Here is a 15,138-nt window from a genome sequence, read left to right as displayed (position 1 = left end):
AATTGATGAAGTTTTCCTCTGTATCCATGTCGATGAAGATGTTTGCATTTCCCTAGAAAGTACCTCCTAGTTGAAGCAGAGACAGACTTCTAATGAACTCCTCAGATTTTCTAGCTGACCCTTTCGATTTGCGTGAACACAGATAGGTTACATCTGCCCATCTCACTGCTGTCAGGCAGGAACACTGCTTATCAGCTTAATAAAAACATATGGCCAGTCTTGTACAGAAACAGCCTAAATCTTGAATTACCTGACTTTATGTTGCAAGAATCAAGAAGGATGATTATTGAGATCGTTGAGAGGAAAGCTACATTTCATTATTAGTTTATCCACTATGGGCTAGACTTTCCAGATATAGAATACTGGTGGCTTATTAGAAAACAAAAAGGAAAGAAAAGAAGAATAGAAGGATGGGCATGACAAAACTAAACCAAGTTTGTAACTGGTCATATTAAGTACTTATTGTACATGTGTTGTACATTGTATTGTAAATATAAATGTTGTACATGTGAATGAGCCTGTGACTTCTGTCACTGAGAGAGGCAAGTTGGCCAGGGAGAAGCCACCCAGCGGAGGGGCACCAGGGAGATCACTGACTCTGTGCGCCTGCGTCCAGCAGGTCAGTGTGGGAAGAGCCCAGGCATGTGGTTCTTGGTCCAGATCAAGATGATATCATCAGATGGTGATGTCTCAGTTTCCTTTGGTGTTCTTTCCGTCTGTTTACTCTCTCTTGCTCTCCAGCAGTTCTTCCATCAATGCTGTAAAACACGTTCTATTTGTAGAGGTTTATTTATTCAGATCGAGTTATGAGATGGGATGACTTCCAGTTTTTTTAAGCAATGCCCAGATTTTCATAGCACATTCAGGTAGACTTATTCCAATGTCCTTTAGCTGTGGCCAAAAGACCTCCTATTTTGAAATTCCTTTGTCATTATACCCAAGATCCAGAACAAACCTTAGAGCTCGTTTCTTCCTCCTACGTCAGTTATGAAAGTTCTTCTGGTATATGGGTTCCTAGAGCAGACAAACGAAGGGTGAAGTCCAAACTAAGGCTAGTGTGTTCTAAAACCAGAAAAATGACCAATTTCTGTCTCATTCAAACAAGATCACACATGCACATATATACCCCATTAGTTACTGCAGAGTTTTCAGCCTCAGGATTGCTGGTAGTTTGGCCAGATAACTCTTGGTGGTGGAGGCCGTCCTGTGCATTGTGTGATGTTTAGCAGCATCTCTGGCCTCTACCCACTAGATGCCAGTGGCCTCCCAGCAATATCTCCCGACATTTCCAGATGTCCCCTGGGGAGCAACATCACCCTTGGGTGAGAAGCATTGGTTCTCCAAACAGGGGTAACAGTGTAGGTGAGTCCAGAAGTAATCACCTGTGGTACTAGTAACAGTAACTTGACTCTTAACACAGTGATTAGATGAAGCAGGAGGGTAAAGTAAAGTGAGGCTGACCTTTGCTGATGTAAAAAGTGACAGGGTGGGGGAACTTCCCTGGTGGTCCAGTGGTTAAAACTCCTTGCTTTCACTGCAGGGGGCACGGGTTCGATCCCTGGTTGGGGAACTAAGATCCCACATGCCGCACGGTGTGGCAAAAAAAAAAAAAAAAAAACAGAGCAGAAGCCTCTGGATTTAATTGAATGTATTTCTATATTTTCATTGCCTAGCCCTAGAAAAAAATTGTAAAGGCATATTATATCTCGATCGATTCAAGTCAACTAAACCATCTTTGCTTTAGTTGCTAGGAAGCTAGAAATAAATTTGTACCCCATCTCTAACAGCACGTGGTTCTTGAGTAATAAACTTTCTCCTGACTTCGTCTTATATGTCTACTATCTTTATGTGTTTTGGATTATTTAGCATGTATGTGTGTAAACTACTTCCAATCCTCTTTTGGAAGGAGACAGGAATAAATACTTAGATATATATACGTACATACACAGATAAAATGGACTGATTGCATAGCTTCAAATCTAAAACTTACTTTGGTTATCTGCAGTGAAATGAGTGTTGCATTGTTTCCAACAGTGACATTGCATTGTCTGTTTCTAAAATCCCACAGAATTCCTGCTTTATTGACTGGCTTAATCTGTCTTGGTAGTGTTTGGGGCTCTCTCAGACCTCTGAAAGGAATAGTGAAGAGAAAACTCGAAGTAAACGTGTAGAACATTTTTAGTCTTCTCTTTGCAAGTCAGTGATAACAGTAATTTATAATTTTGTAGGTAATAAGCAATAATTGAGGCACAACATTGTTATATTCCTTATAGTACAGTGGTCTTTGGGTTGGTCTGAAAGGCCAATGATGATTCTATCAAAAAAAAGAGTCCTTTTAAAATCAGACCTGAAGGAAGTATGAAAAGGATTACTGTCTTTTAATAACATGGGACATTCTCTCTTTCCAACTGAAAAGAATTAAATTTTGTTTAGATGATTTATTTAAAGTAAAATATTTGAAGTGAGCTAAACAAACTTTATAAAGCTTTGGTGCAAATGCTGTTTCCTGCCCAAGTATGAGCTATAGCCTAAAGCGAGTCCTGCTTTCCCTGAGCTGAGCGTGATGGGATCATGAGTTGGGGGCCAAGAAGGCCACTGTCTGTTGTACGTATAGCACTTGGTTTGTGTGAAATGTTATCTTACTGTGTGTTGGCAAACAGTAGGTGGAATCTTGACCTAGCCACCCAACAGAGACCTGAATCAGATAAATTCTTTGCTGGCCGAATGTCTGTTTTCAGACATGGAAATAGTACTTAGTGGCAAAGTTTTCCCTGATAAAGGAGGGAGGTGTGTGTGTGTGTTGGGGTGTGTGTATGTGTGTGTGTGGAGAGAGAGAGAGGGAGGGAAAGAGAGACTGACTTTAAGAAAGAATTTAGTCTCTTAACCATCTACAAGACCAGAGGCAACCAAAGGCAGTCCAGACATGGATGCCCATCTCCAGTCTTACAGATTCATTAAGCTGTGCCTGTAGCTACATCAGTCCTCACCATCAGAATCCCAACCCCAAAACAAAGTTCACGACTGCATAACACAGAGGAGGGTAGGGTATTCTGAGCACAAATGTGCATTTAATTGAAATAACCTCAACTACATGTCCCACAAGTAACAGGAAATATCAGATTTCAGCAACTCAGGGTACGAGGAGGCTCACAGTTGCCAGGTGACTTTTTAAAACCCCCAAGGGTTAGATTTCCAGCTGTGCGCAGCACTGGGGTGCCTGCTGTCCGAAAGGGGCCCTGCCTGCTGCGTGCACCTACCACGGGCACGGTGGAATTGCCCTGCCTGGTCTTAGCACGCCTTTTTTAAGTCCCTGAGCATCCCTACAGCGATCTCCAATTAAAGAGTGGTTGTAGGAAGGGGAATGCAACAACTTAATGAAGCAGTGACCTCAGGGCCCATTTTATGAGAAATCTCCACTGACAGAGGTTCCGCAAATTAGTAATTCTGTGTTTGAGCCTCCGAGGCTGTAAGCAACTCCAGGTCCCTTAATGCCAAGAGTCTGTCTTTAACTCAGGAAAGCAAGGAAATTTGAAACCGGAGCTCAAGATGCTTGTAGAATAAGAATTTGTGGTGTTGACTTTAGCCCTGCCGAGGAGGAGGAGGTGTTAAGCTAAGTGGCCACTGAAGTTGGCCTCCAGCATCTGGAGGTGGGTTTGTCACAGCTCCCAAGGCCCAACCAGCAGACGGGTGGCAAATAAAACCCAACTGTACCGCCCGTGGCGGCTGGGAAACCCCACGCAGGCAGAAGCGACATTGGAAGGGTGTGAGGAAATCGGTTTGTTTTCCATTTTATATGCTGCTCTGTTCTAAGGGATACTGTTACCTTCAATGTTCTGGCTGTAAATTGATGCAAAGTTGGAGGAGCCTGAGGTTATTAGGGGTTATTATCCACCACCTATTGTCAGTTTCTACGGGGTGTTAGTAACTTCGTAAGTTCTGACTGTTTAGTTAACAATCATCATCATGGAACAATAATGGCAGTAATTGTAATAGCAGCAGCAGCTAATATTTATTTATATTAATAAACAGCCCGAACACTGTCCAGGACTATCTTATTTGATCTTATTTGATCCTCACATCCATTTTATGGTCAAGTAATGTTACTAGCTCCATTTTACAGCTGAGGGAACTGAGGCTTAGAGGTTAAGAACGATGCCCAAGGTAGGTAGTGGAGCCCAAATTCCTCCAATGAAGTCTGGCCCCAGGGCCTGGGCTGGAGTTTCTACCATTGACTTCTTAGTCATTTTGTTCGGTTTGACCACCAGGTGCAGTTAGGAAGGGAAGAGAAGGTCCGAAGGGCTTTACAACTGGTGGGGATTAGAGATTGGAGAAGGATTTTAGGAAGAGTTTCCAATTTGAGAGTGTTTCCCTCCACACCACCCAGGGAGAAAGGTAGACTCAAGTGCCCACGCTTTCATCTACCTGGCGACACCTCCACCTTTCTGCTCAGGTCCAGAACAGTTGGTGTGCTCTGTGCTCACTGACAAATCAAACTGGCATGGTTTTTCCATGTCCGCTCATTTTTCCAGGTATTTTTTTTCCTTCTGGCAACTCAAGGTGGAGGTATTTCCATCAGTAAGTGAAGATCTCCCCAAATTTGTTACTTACAATGATAAAATACATATAGTTTTAAGTTTGAAATCACTGTGTATAAATTCCATCGGGAGTAAGAAAGAGCAGAATTGCTCTGCCAGTCAAGCTCATCATCATTTTAGCACCATGGAATTGTATAAATGAATGGACCTTAACTATGAGGTCAACCTTCCTACTTCTTAGGTGAGGAAACTGAGGCTCACAGTAGTATTAACTTGAAGAGCTACGATGAAAACCTGCATTTTTTTACCTCCTTCTCCAGTATTCATTCTGTAATATCATATGGCCTCCCTGGATGTTTGCTTGGGAAAGTATTCTTAGTATAGATATACCCTTATTAAATCATTCAGTTAAAAGTTACTCTCTTGCCTAATTTTGAAAGAATATATTTTATACATAAAGATATGTATAAATTCATTATTAGACATCTGACACATTTAGCCAAGGCTGTCATCTTGAATCTCAAGGAAGATGCAAATACCCAGTTTTTAAAGAAACTTGTGACCAAAACCTCTTAGCAGTGGTGCACCTAAAATACCCCTAAGTGACAAAACAAAGAATACAAATCCCAAACTCTGAGAAGTATACTTTGTGGGAAAAACTGTGTAATAAATTACACATTACTGTATGCAAAGCTGAGGCAGATTTATACCTCTCTGGAGGTCACATCTCCTCTGAATAAAATAAGAACAACAAAAAATTGCTACTCTGCTGCCACTACAATTGCTCCTATTACCAGCCACGATTTATTGAATGTAAACCTGTGTCAGGCATTGTGATAAATGCTCTCCATGCGTTCTGTCACTTAATCCTCACAATGATCCATGCAGTGGAAGCTATTGTTATACCCATTTTACAAATGAGAGATCTGAGGGTCTGAGAAATTAAATAAGTTGAGGTCAGCCAATAGCCTGGTCCATGTGACTCCAAAGCCCAAACTTTAAGCACTATTATATGTTCTTTGTTGACTACATTTTTATTCATTTCAGAGGTTTACCGCCAAATATATATGAAGTTTGCCAATTTCTTTCTTCTGTACATGATTAAGGGCTTCTCTTTGAAAACAGTTGTATTTGCTCACCTTTTAAAACCTTATCTATGTTTTTGAGGTCACTTAACCTCTTCAGCTTTTCGGATTACAATACTTGAATTCTAACCTTCCTTGGGAGTTTGGAGATACGACTCATTAGCTGCACTCGGTGGTTCCCTTTGATGTGAAATTCATATTTATGAGTAGTATCATCCTTTTCCTTACTGCAGTCCCCTTCTTGGTTAATGCTCTCCACCCCCAACCATTGCTCCTCTCCTCTGCTCTGCCCTTTCATATCTCTCCTTAGTACACACATCTGTTCTGCTTTTACTTTACACCTTTTCATCCTGTGAGCTCACAGCCCTGCCTGCATCTGCAGTTACTCTCTCATTTTGGTTTCACATTTGGCCAAACTTCCAGGTCCTTAACATAGGACTTCTTGACAAGATACGAACATGGTAGGTCTCAGCTTCTAATTTTTTTGGAGAGTACATTCTTCTTTCACAAAGGACTGTATTTGAAGTTGATTAACAGTTGCTACCTTTGACTCTGTAAATTATCTGGGTTGGGAGTTGGATGGAGAGATTAATGGCTGTTTCCAACCCCTATCTGTTGACTGAATTTTGGCACCCCCTTTATCCCAGCTGCACAGGTTTTGAGTCAATGTTATTTCTCATACTTTGGGCATTTCTCTCCCTTGTTGATAATCAGTCGTCAGGTCTGGTTGATTGTCTCTTTGCGTTTTTTTTCTAATAAATAGTTTCTTTCCCATTCCCACGGCAGCCAGAGCCTCATCCTATTGCCTGCAGCTAAACTCTGTCTTTTCTCCGTCAGCCCCTTCTGCATACCACTGTCGGAACCCAAACTTGGCTTTCACGAAACCAATACCGGCTTCCTTCACTGGTCTCTCTCAGAATTTCCCAAAGTTTGTTTTATAAAACTCTAGTGCTGAGGGCTAGTAATGAGTAATATTTTCAAAACAAGGTTCTATTATTAACCACATTAGGGAAACGCTGGGTCAAGTAAACTGAAATTTGTTTCCTCACTGCAGAATTCGCAGAGCCCTTTCTATGCCAATGTGCAGGGTAGACTTGCAGGAGGATGATGGAGTGTAGAGTCCCTCCCAAGCTAATTTGGGCTGCAGAGGTTTTTTTATTTCTACTTATTTTGGCAGAGTAACAGGCAGGATTGATGTTTCATAGGAAACATGTTAAGAAACGCTGGTTATCTGGAATACATTTAAACTTCTCAGGCTGGCAATAAATCTCAAGCCAATTTATTTAGACGGCTTGGATGTCTTACATCTCCTGAAGCAACTACCCACTCTGGGCAGATCAGTCTCCTGCTATTCTTGTGCAAGCTGCCTTCTTTCCCATGTCCACGACTTTGTTAACATTCTTCTTTTGGTCTAGCGGCTTACTCCATTCTACCCCCAAATCTACATTTGTATGTCTTTTATAGACGAGCTAAACTCACATTGTCTTTTCAACACATTTACATTTTATAAGTATGTTACAGTCTTATCCAGCCCTCTTTCAGCCCGCAGTGGGTATCTACTTGCTAGATTTGCATAGCATTTATAATAATACAACTAATAATGACTACTCTCTAAGCATCTATTATGCTTTCGGCACTTTTGCAATGCTATCTTTGTCTTTATAACCACCCTGCAAAGTAGTTGTTCTTCAACCCATGTTACAGGTGAACAGACTGAGGTTATTGTAGGTAGTGTGCGCATGATTTTGTAGTCATTGGGTAGCAAGACTGGGATTCAAACCCAGGACTGTCTTCTAAGCAGCTTACTTAATGTTCACAAAGCTCTAAGGTGGCTTTAAAGCTGGAAGATAGGTTAATTTAGAGATGTGAAACCCATCTTTTCACTCAGGTAAGAAGTTCTCTTTACTGATAGATAGCAATTTCTAGGTTAAAGAGAGCAGACATTTTAAGGTCAGAGCTTGGATGATAGAGTGGCAAAAATGCATCCTCTATAACAAGTTTGTATTAACACCCAATGAATTTCCAGCATTCTGGAAGGTGCCCTGGAGGACATGGATAAAAAGCTGATACAGACCCTGAGTTTAGGAACTTGTAATGTGGTTGGGGAGATGAAATGTAAACACATCAAATGAGAGAACCGTGTAATATAGTTTTTAATTAACTTCTAGATAGGTGTCGTTAAACTGAAGTTCATGAACTCTTAGGAGGTCATTGATCAGTCTTAGGAAAAGGTGTCTGTGAGCCTCTACATTTGAGTGGATATACTCATGTGCACTTGGAAGGAAGAGTGTCTATACATTTCTTCAGATTCCCCAAAAGCTCTCTAATCCCAGTTTGTTAACAACAATGACTGCGTAGGATGCTGTGGTATAGGGTGTAAATGGAAACATCAAGTCATGGTGTGGGAGGCACTGGCTTCAAAGCCACAGAGATTGGGTTGGACTCTGTCTTTACTGCTATTGGCTGGGTGACCATGGGCAACAAGGAAACCTCTCCAGACTCACTGCTAAGAAATTAGGGTAATAGTATATACCATGTGTAGAGAAGTAGTGAGGATTAAAGGAGAGAGTGAAAATATGGAAAGCATCTGGCATGGTACCTGGTGTAACCTAGTCACTCCAGACCAAGTTGCCTTGACTTTTGCTCGATTTATTAGTTTCCTATTGCTGCTGTAACAAATTATTACAAACTTAGTGTCTTAAAAACAATACACATTTATTATCTTAACAAGTTCTGGAGGTCAGAAGTCTGAAATGGATCTGAATGGGTCAAAATCAAAGTATTGGCAGGACTGCATTCCTTCTCAAGGTTCTAGGGGAGAATCCGTTTTCATGCCTTGTCCAGCTTCTAGAGGCTGCCCATTTTTCTTGATTTGAAGCCTTCTTTCATCTTCAAAGCCAGCAATGGCAAGTTGAGTCCTTCTCATGCTGCGTCACTGTGTGACACTCACTTTCCTGCCTTCTTCCTTCATTTATAAGGACACTTGTGATAACATTTATCCTGCCTGGAGATAAATACCCAGGATAATCTCCCCATCTCAGGGTCAGCTGGTTAGCAACCTTAATTTCATCTGCAGCCTTAATTCCTTGTCCTGAGAGCATTAGTTAATTAGTCAATTAATTACTTGATTAAGCAAAATTCTGTTGAATTACCTGCTGTACACCATTTATTACACTTAACTATTTTAGTGAGTTCAGTGTGGGCAGTTTATTTTTTTCCACTGAAATTTATTCTTTAATTAATTAACCCATTCATTTAACAAATATTTGATACCTAATATGTATTATACCAGGCATTGCTATGAGTAATGCACAGATGAATCCATTTATCATATATATGAATGTAGATCCTCCAATATACAAGCCAGTGTGCCACGCACTGAGAAGTATACACAAAATTTACGTGTAAGGAGTTGAAGGCCTGTTTTAGGAGTTAAAGATACATTACAACTAAAAGCGGTAGTTGGGTGGAAAGTGATTTATCGTAAGCGTTCTGTGGGTTTGATGACCATATTTTTAACCTTTAACCTTTTAACCTTCAAATTGAAAAACATAGTGTGACTATAAGATAGAGTATTTGAATTTAAGAAAAGTCCCAGAAAAGATGAGCTGTGTGGTCAGTTGTGCTTTGGGGACTTACGGGAAAGAGAAGTGACTTTGGCTGAGGCGTGGGGAAGGTTGGCACGTGAGCCAGGAGCTGATGAAGTCCAGTGCTGTGAACTGAGGTGTGGGGCAGGCACAGGCCACTGCACCAACCAAGATGAGAGGTGGGGAAGCCCTGAGCTCAGCTGGGGAGGCCGTAATAGGATGTCAGCCTCGGCTTTAGGTTTAAATTTAGTTCAAATTAGATCTCGAAGGTAAGGATGCTCTCTGTTCTCTTCTGTTTGAAGTTGGTGAGGATATGAGGTTATGGAAATGATGTGAAAAGAAATTTACAGTCTTAACAGTATCCCTACCAAACCTTTTTTTTTTTTTTAATGTTAGTTTCAGGTGCCTACTCAACTTTTTAAAAAAATCAGCTTTTTATTTGTGGATTTGTAAGTCTGTCTCATGGATTAAGGGTGGGTGGAAAGAAACCCGCTATGACCTAACCCCACATTCACACAGTAAAGTCAGATTAAGTTTTGATTTAAGAAGCCAAGGATGTAAAATCTGAAAGGAATCCAGGTGCCCCTTGGTGGAGCTTCTGTTGGCTTTGAGGTCCCCTGGGGGCAGCAGCTGTCAGGGACACCTCTTGAGAGAGGCCAGAGCCTCTTGTGTGGGGAAGTTCAGTTCCTGCTGGGTCACACACAGCCTGTTTATATTGGAGGCTTACATCATGTCAAGAGGAGCCTAGACAAACAGCATAAGGGCCTGTGTTCAGGGCAGCGTTTCTAACCCCAGCCTTTCCTGGTTCTTGACCCAAACTTGGCATTATCACGGCTCTTACCCACCTGGGATTCCTGGGAGCCTCTGCATGACCCAGTGGCGCCCGAGTCCCACAGGGCCCGTTTTACTGCAGTTTATGTTGGGGAAAGTTTAAAGCCATGTTTTGCATTTGATAGACCTTCCTCATGGTTAGAACACTACTCTGGAAAGGTACTGATCTGTGTGGTGGTGTGGTATTCTCTTTGCAGAGAATAATGGACTGAGGATGAAAGTCATTTTCTATGTTTTCAAAGTGACTTTAGTAACTGGGGAAATCTTACGTTAAGTGAAGAGGAAATAAAATTTCATGTACAGGATAATCTTAGCTATGTTAGCTATGTGTTTGTACACAAACACAGACACAGACACACACACACCCACCCCAAAATGGTAAACAGTGATTATTTCTTGTTGACGGAACCGTGAATGATACTTTTTTTATTCTTATGCTTCTCTGTTTTTGTTTTGTTGTGTTTTGGGGGAAGGGGGTTAGAGTCTTCTCAGTTTCTCTTATTTTTTATGACATGAGGTTGTATAATTTTCCCTTAATTTTCGCTGACGGATGTTTTGAGAATAATCACTGTCCTCAGAAGGAAGGCATCTTATTAGAATAAATATACCCACGGGAGAAATAAATGTACCTGATGAGGTTAAGAGAAAAACATTGGAATTTTGTTTTCAGAAGCAGCCTGACTCTCTTAATTCTCATAGCTGTCTTATTAAAGTAGGTAACATCAAAGAGATATGTTTTAATCCAGTATTTTTAATTTTTTAAAACAAATGTCCTTATTCCAAGGGTATACATAGTGATTATAAATAATAAAATGTAAATGTAAATAATAATGTATATACACATAAACAAGAAAGAGGAAAATAAATGTCACACATAATTTCATTACCTAAGAGGAAAAAACATTCTTAATATTCTACTCTTTTTTTTTTTCCAGTGCCTAGACATTGTATACATATTATTGAAAACAAACCAAAACAAAAATGACGTCTGATAATTTGACTTAAAAGACTATGAAAACACATACCACTGCTTGTAAACTGGCTTTTTCTCTCCATCCTCTGACTTAAACATATTCAGGCAAGGATAGTTATGGGAGGGTCTGTTTATTGAGCTCTAACTACCACTCCAGGCTTTCCAGAAGAGTGTGACCGGACATCAGAACATCTTGGACCGTGACCCATTTCACTGGGTCTGCTGAACAAAAATTATATGAGGATACAGTGTTCATTTTTGCCCCCTAAGTGTTTCTATAGTTTTTTTCCCTTTTCAGCGAGGCAGATTTTTTAACCCTGATATTCTCACTTTCCGTCATTCTCTGTGCATGTGTTCGCTGCTCCTGCGTGGAGACCTTGAGGATCTGGTGTGGGGACCTTGAGGTGCCAAGAAAAAGGGCCAAGGTTTCAAAATTATATTATTTGTGATACAAATGTCCCAAATGCAACCCATAATTCTCAGGTATCTTCCTCATCATGAAATTTTGTTGGCTTCTTCTATATTGCCCTTATACAGAAAAATCATCCTGATCTCCAGACCCTTCTCTTCCACAAGTTATGGCCTCTTGAAAAATATCTTTCCTGACAGCCCTGCTCACACATGATTTCCCTTGCCTGGTCTCCCTGGATGTCCCTCACAGCTTCCTGCCCAGCTATGAGTAAGCTCAGATTTCCCTAGGGCCCCAGGGCCATTCTATAGGCAGTATATTTTCTGTTGCTTCTTTGAGGATTTGGTTTGTCACATAACTGACCTTATCTACATGTACCCACATTTGACTCTTAAAAACAAAACATAGGGACAACAAAAATGAAGACAGAAACATAAGGCAGAAAGGAAAAAATTATCACTCATGGTTCTACCACCAAGAAACAATCTCAGTTCACAATTTTGGGGTATGTGTGGTTTGGATATTTATTTTAACACAGTCAAGATTATCCTATAGATAGAATTTTGTTTCCTGTTTTTCACTTAATGTGGCATAAGCATTTCTTCAATCATGAACATTATTTACAGACTTTTTCAATGACTAGATAATAGTTCATTTTATGGATTTACTACCAAGTGCTTAGCTATTTGTTTAATGTTAGGAGACAATCTAAATATCTGTTTTCTTACAATGTGTCCACGATCAGTAGGCGTGAAGAATAGTGCTAGGGTATGTAGTGAATTCTTGGTAAACGTTAGCTGTTACTGTTTGTGTTAGTTATCATTTTGATGCAGTTGGGGTCAGAACACCTGGAGAAGCTGTATGTTGTTCCCTACAGACTCTGGACAGAAGGTGTAGGCGTGCCCTGTGCCGGCTCACAGCTGAGAGAGGATTTCTCAGGAATATAATTTCAGCTCCTTCACTTGTGCCTTGGCCTTTGCCAGCTGAGGTCCATCTATTTCAAGCTCAAGAGTTCAAAAGCATTGATTGGTTCTGAGTTTTCTTGACAAGTATGTGGCATTAAAAACTCTGAAAAAGCCCTTTTCTTGAATTTGGTGCATCTGGTGGTCAGGTTAACATTTAGTTCTTTGGGGGCACATGGTAGCATTAACTTTGAACTATAATTCTCCTGATGCCACTTGAGGTGTCCCAAAGAACTGCCTTGCTCCCTGTCAACCAAAAAGCACCATCTTCATCCCAGGGAAGGATTCCATTTGTCAGAATGTGAGAGCAATGTGTGATAGGACAATTTTGAAGTAATCACATGGAGAAAGGACTGGAAAATGCAGTATGGGGTGATTAGATAGGTGGGAACGCTAGTTGGGGGGATATAGGATTAAGAAGGTGAGGGTGGGGTACAGTGTGGAGCAACAAACTGAGTAAAACTGGAGTTACGAGGAAAGAACACCATAAAAAAGGATAAGAAAGGAATCGAAATGGCGGGTGAATTAAAATGTTGCTGGTGAACTTTCAAAGCTTTCTCTCCCACCCTTTTCTTCCACCCTCCTCCCCCAAGTAGTGCCTTTTTTATATTCCTTGAAGTATTTGTTCATTGAAACTCTCCTACATACCAGAAACAATCTGTTCTGTGAGTCTCTATTAAATGTTGACAAGGAAAGCTAACTTAGAACAAGTAATTAATTTACGAAATTCCCAGTACATATGATTTATATGGAGTCATGTGAAACTGACATATGAAATGACATAACGTATCATAAAACAACATTACTCTCCGAACGCTTTAGAAATTAAAAGCAAATGTTTGCCTTGGATCCAGTTGGTCCTGTTAGATCAGTTGGCACATCCTTACTCTGTATTGATGCTTAATTCTTCTGTTACGTATTCAGAGCAATTATTTGTATAGAATAGTTTCATACTCTTGACCTGTTCTGGAAATCAATCTTTTTATTTTAGTTCTTTCATCATGTGGGCTAATTTCTCTAAATGAATTTCTCATTTCCTGGTTGTTTATGCCTTCTTAAAAACAGATAAAATATCTTTATATAGAAAACAAATTAATGCCAAATTTTGTTTTAAAAAAAGAAATGATATTTAGTTTTCTGTATAAACCTTGGAAATGCCCTAAAGTGTAAAACTTTACTTGGGTCTCATAAGTATTTGAATTAGTGGTATTTTGAAGTGATGAATTCATTGGAATTTCTTTAACTTATTAAATGATGGGTTGTACAATTGATTCTTTATCCAACTTTAGATTTTGATACACAGATGAAAATATAGGAGCCTTGTATTTCTAGAAAATACACGGAGACTATCAACTTTATCAGTGTCTTGGTTCTTAACAATATTAAACATGTATCTGTTTGGCAGTTCTATTTATCTGTCCTTAGAAATACATGAGTGTTGAATATAATACTTTTCTAAGACCGTGAATAACACTGAGAATACCATGTTTCCAAATTTTTTGAATCAGTTAAATGGAAACAATACTAATGCTTTGGTGTATTGTCATTTATGTTGCTGCCTTTTATTTATATTTTTGTTCTTGTTTATATGGGTTATGAAATTAGGCCAGTTCTGTTTATAAAATTATCCTAGTTTCATTTCTCTGTCTTTGACATTAAGACCATAGAAGCATATCAAGTCTCTAAAATAGAGATGCTTTAAGAATTCAGAAGTGTTACAAATAACTTTTAAGTATAAAAGCACCAGAAGTATTACCTGTCCTGTGAGGTTTGGTACAAACTTTTAGAACAACCAAACTTTTTATTTATTTTCTTTTAAGTCGATTTTCCTTAGTGCACCTCTGCTAAGCCCTTCCCTTTACCTGGCAGGTGCCCCTATCAGGTTTATTGCAGGGACTCCTGATTTCTCTTTGAATCCTTCGCTCGGTTTATGACCTGCTTTTGTCTCTCACTCATCCGCAGAGCCTGGCGTTTGCACGGTATTCGGAGATCCCCACTACAACACTTTTGACGGACGGACATTTAACTTTCAGGGGACGTGTCAGTACGTTTTGACAAAAGACTGCTCCTCCCCTGCCTCGCCCTTTCAGGTGCTGGTGAAGAACGATGCGCGCAGGACCCGCTCCTTCTCCTGGACCAAGTCGGTGGACCTGGTGCTGGGCGCCGGCACCGTCAGCCTCCAGCAGCACCTGACCGTGCGCTGGAACGGCTCGCGCATCGCACTGCCCTGCCACGCGCCGCAGTTTCACATCGACCTGGACGGCTACCTCTTGAAAGTGACGACCAAAGCAGGTGGGCTTCTAGAAGCACGGGCCTTCTGTGTACCTCTGGCTCTTCCCTCTGTCTCACCAACTCGTGCTCAGGAGCTGCAGCTGCTCCTCCTCCTCCGAGGAAAACCGGAGGCAGAGCAGTATTCCAGCCGCAGGTGTGGCCTCACGCCCGAGATGCCACAAAACAGCTGGAGAAATTTGCACACCGAGGAGCCTTGCAGTCTGACACCAGTTACACCAATCTTGCAATCTGTCGACATCCAGTGCCTTTCCATCCTCATTCCAGACATAGCGGTGGTTCTTTCTCATGTTTTGTTGCTACTTTAGGCCATTGTAGTCTAGCTTGGAGTTGTGTCTTTCCCAGCTCAGCCAGTAATGTGCAGTTTCACATCTGTGAGAAGGAGTGTTTCCTTGTTAGCATCTGTCCAAGAAGGAGGGACTCCTCAAAAGCAAACTGCGAAAGTGTGGGTGTGAAGATGGGAGTGC

At 40.7% G+C, this 15,138-nt stretch overlaps 1 protein-coding gene across 3 annotated transcripts in view; it reads left to right on the top strand.

The window, feature by feature from the left end:
* Positions 1–15,138, top strand: part of BMPER (BMP binding endothelial regulator) — a 254,972-nt gene that overhangs the window by 154,392 nt on the left and 85,442 nt on the right. For 2 of the 3 annotated variants that reach the window (XM_059932712.1, XM_059932710.1), the window contains exon 12: positions 14,345–14,674. In XM_059932712.1, the coding sequence (XP_059788695.1) occupies positions 14,345–14,674 (330 nt within the window). The remainder of the gene's footprint in view (positions 1–14,344; positions 14,675–15,138) is intronic. The other variant, XM_059932711.1, reaches the window with a different exon arrangement.

The sequence above is a fragment of the Balaenoptera ricei genome, chromosome 9, assembly GCF_028023285.1.
Source record: "Balaenoptera ricei isolate mBalRic1 chromosome 9, mBalRic1.hap2, whole genome shotgun sequence".
NCBI lineage: Eukaryota > Metazoa > Chordata > Mammalia > Artiodactyla > Balaenopteridae > Balaenoptera > Balaenoptera ricei.
The sequence above is the reverse complement of the archived record's forward strand: the minus strand, read 5'-3'. Positions and strand labels throughout refer to the sequence as shown.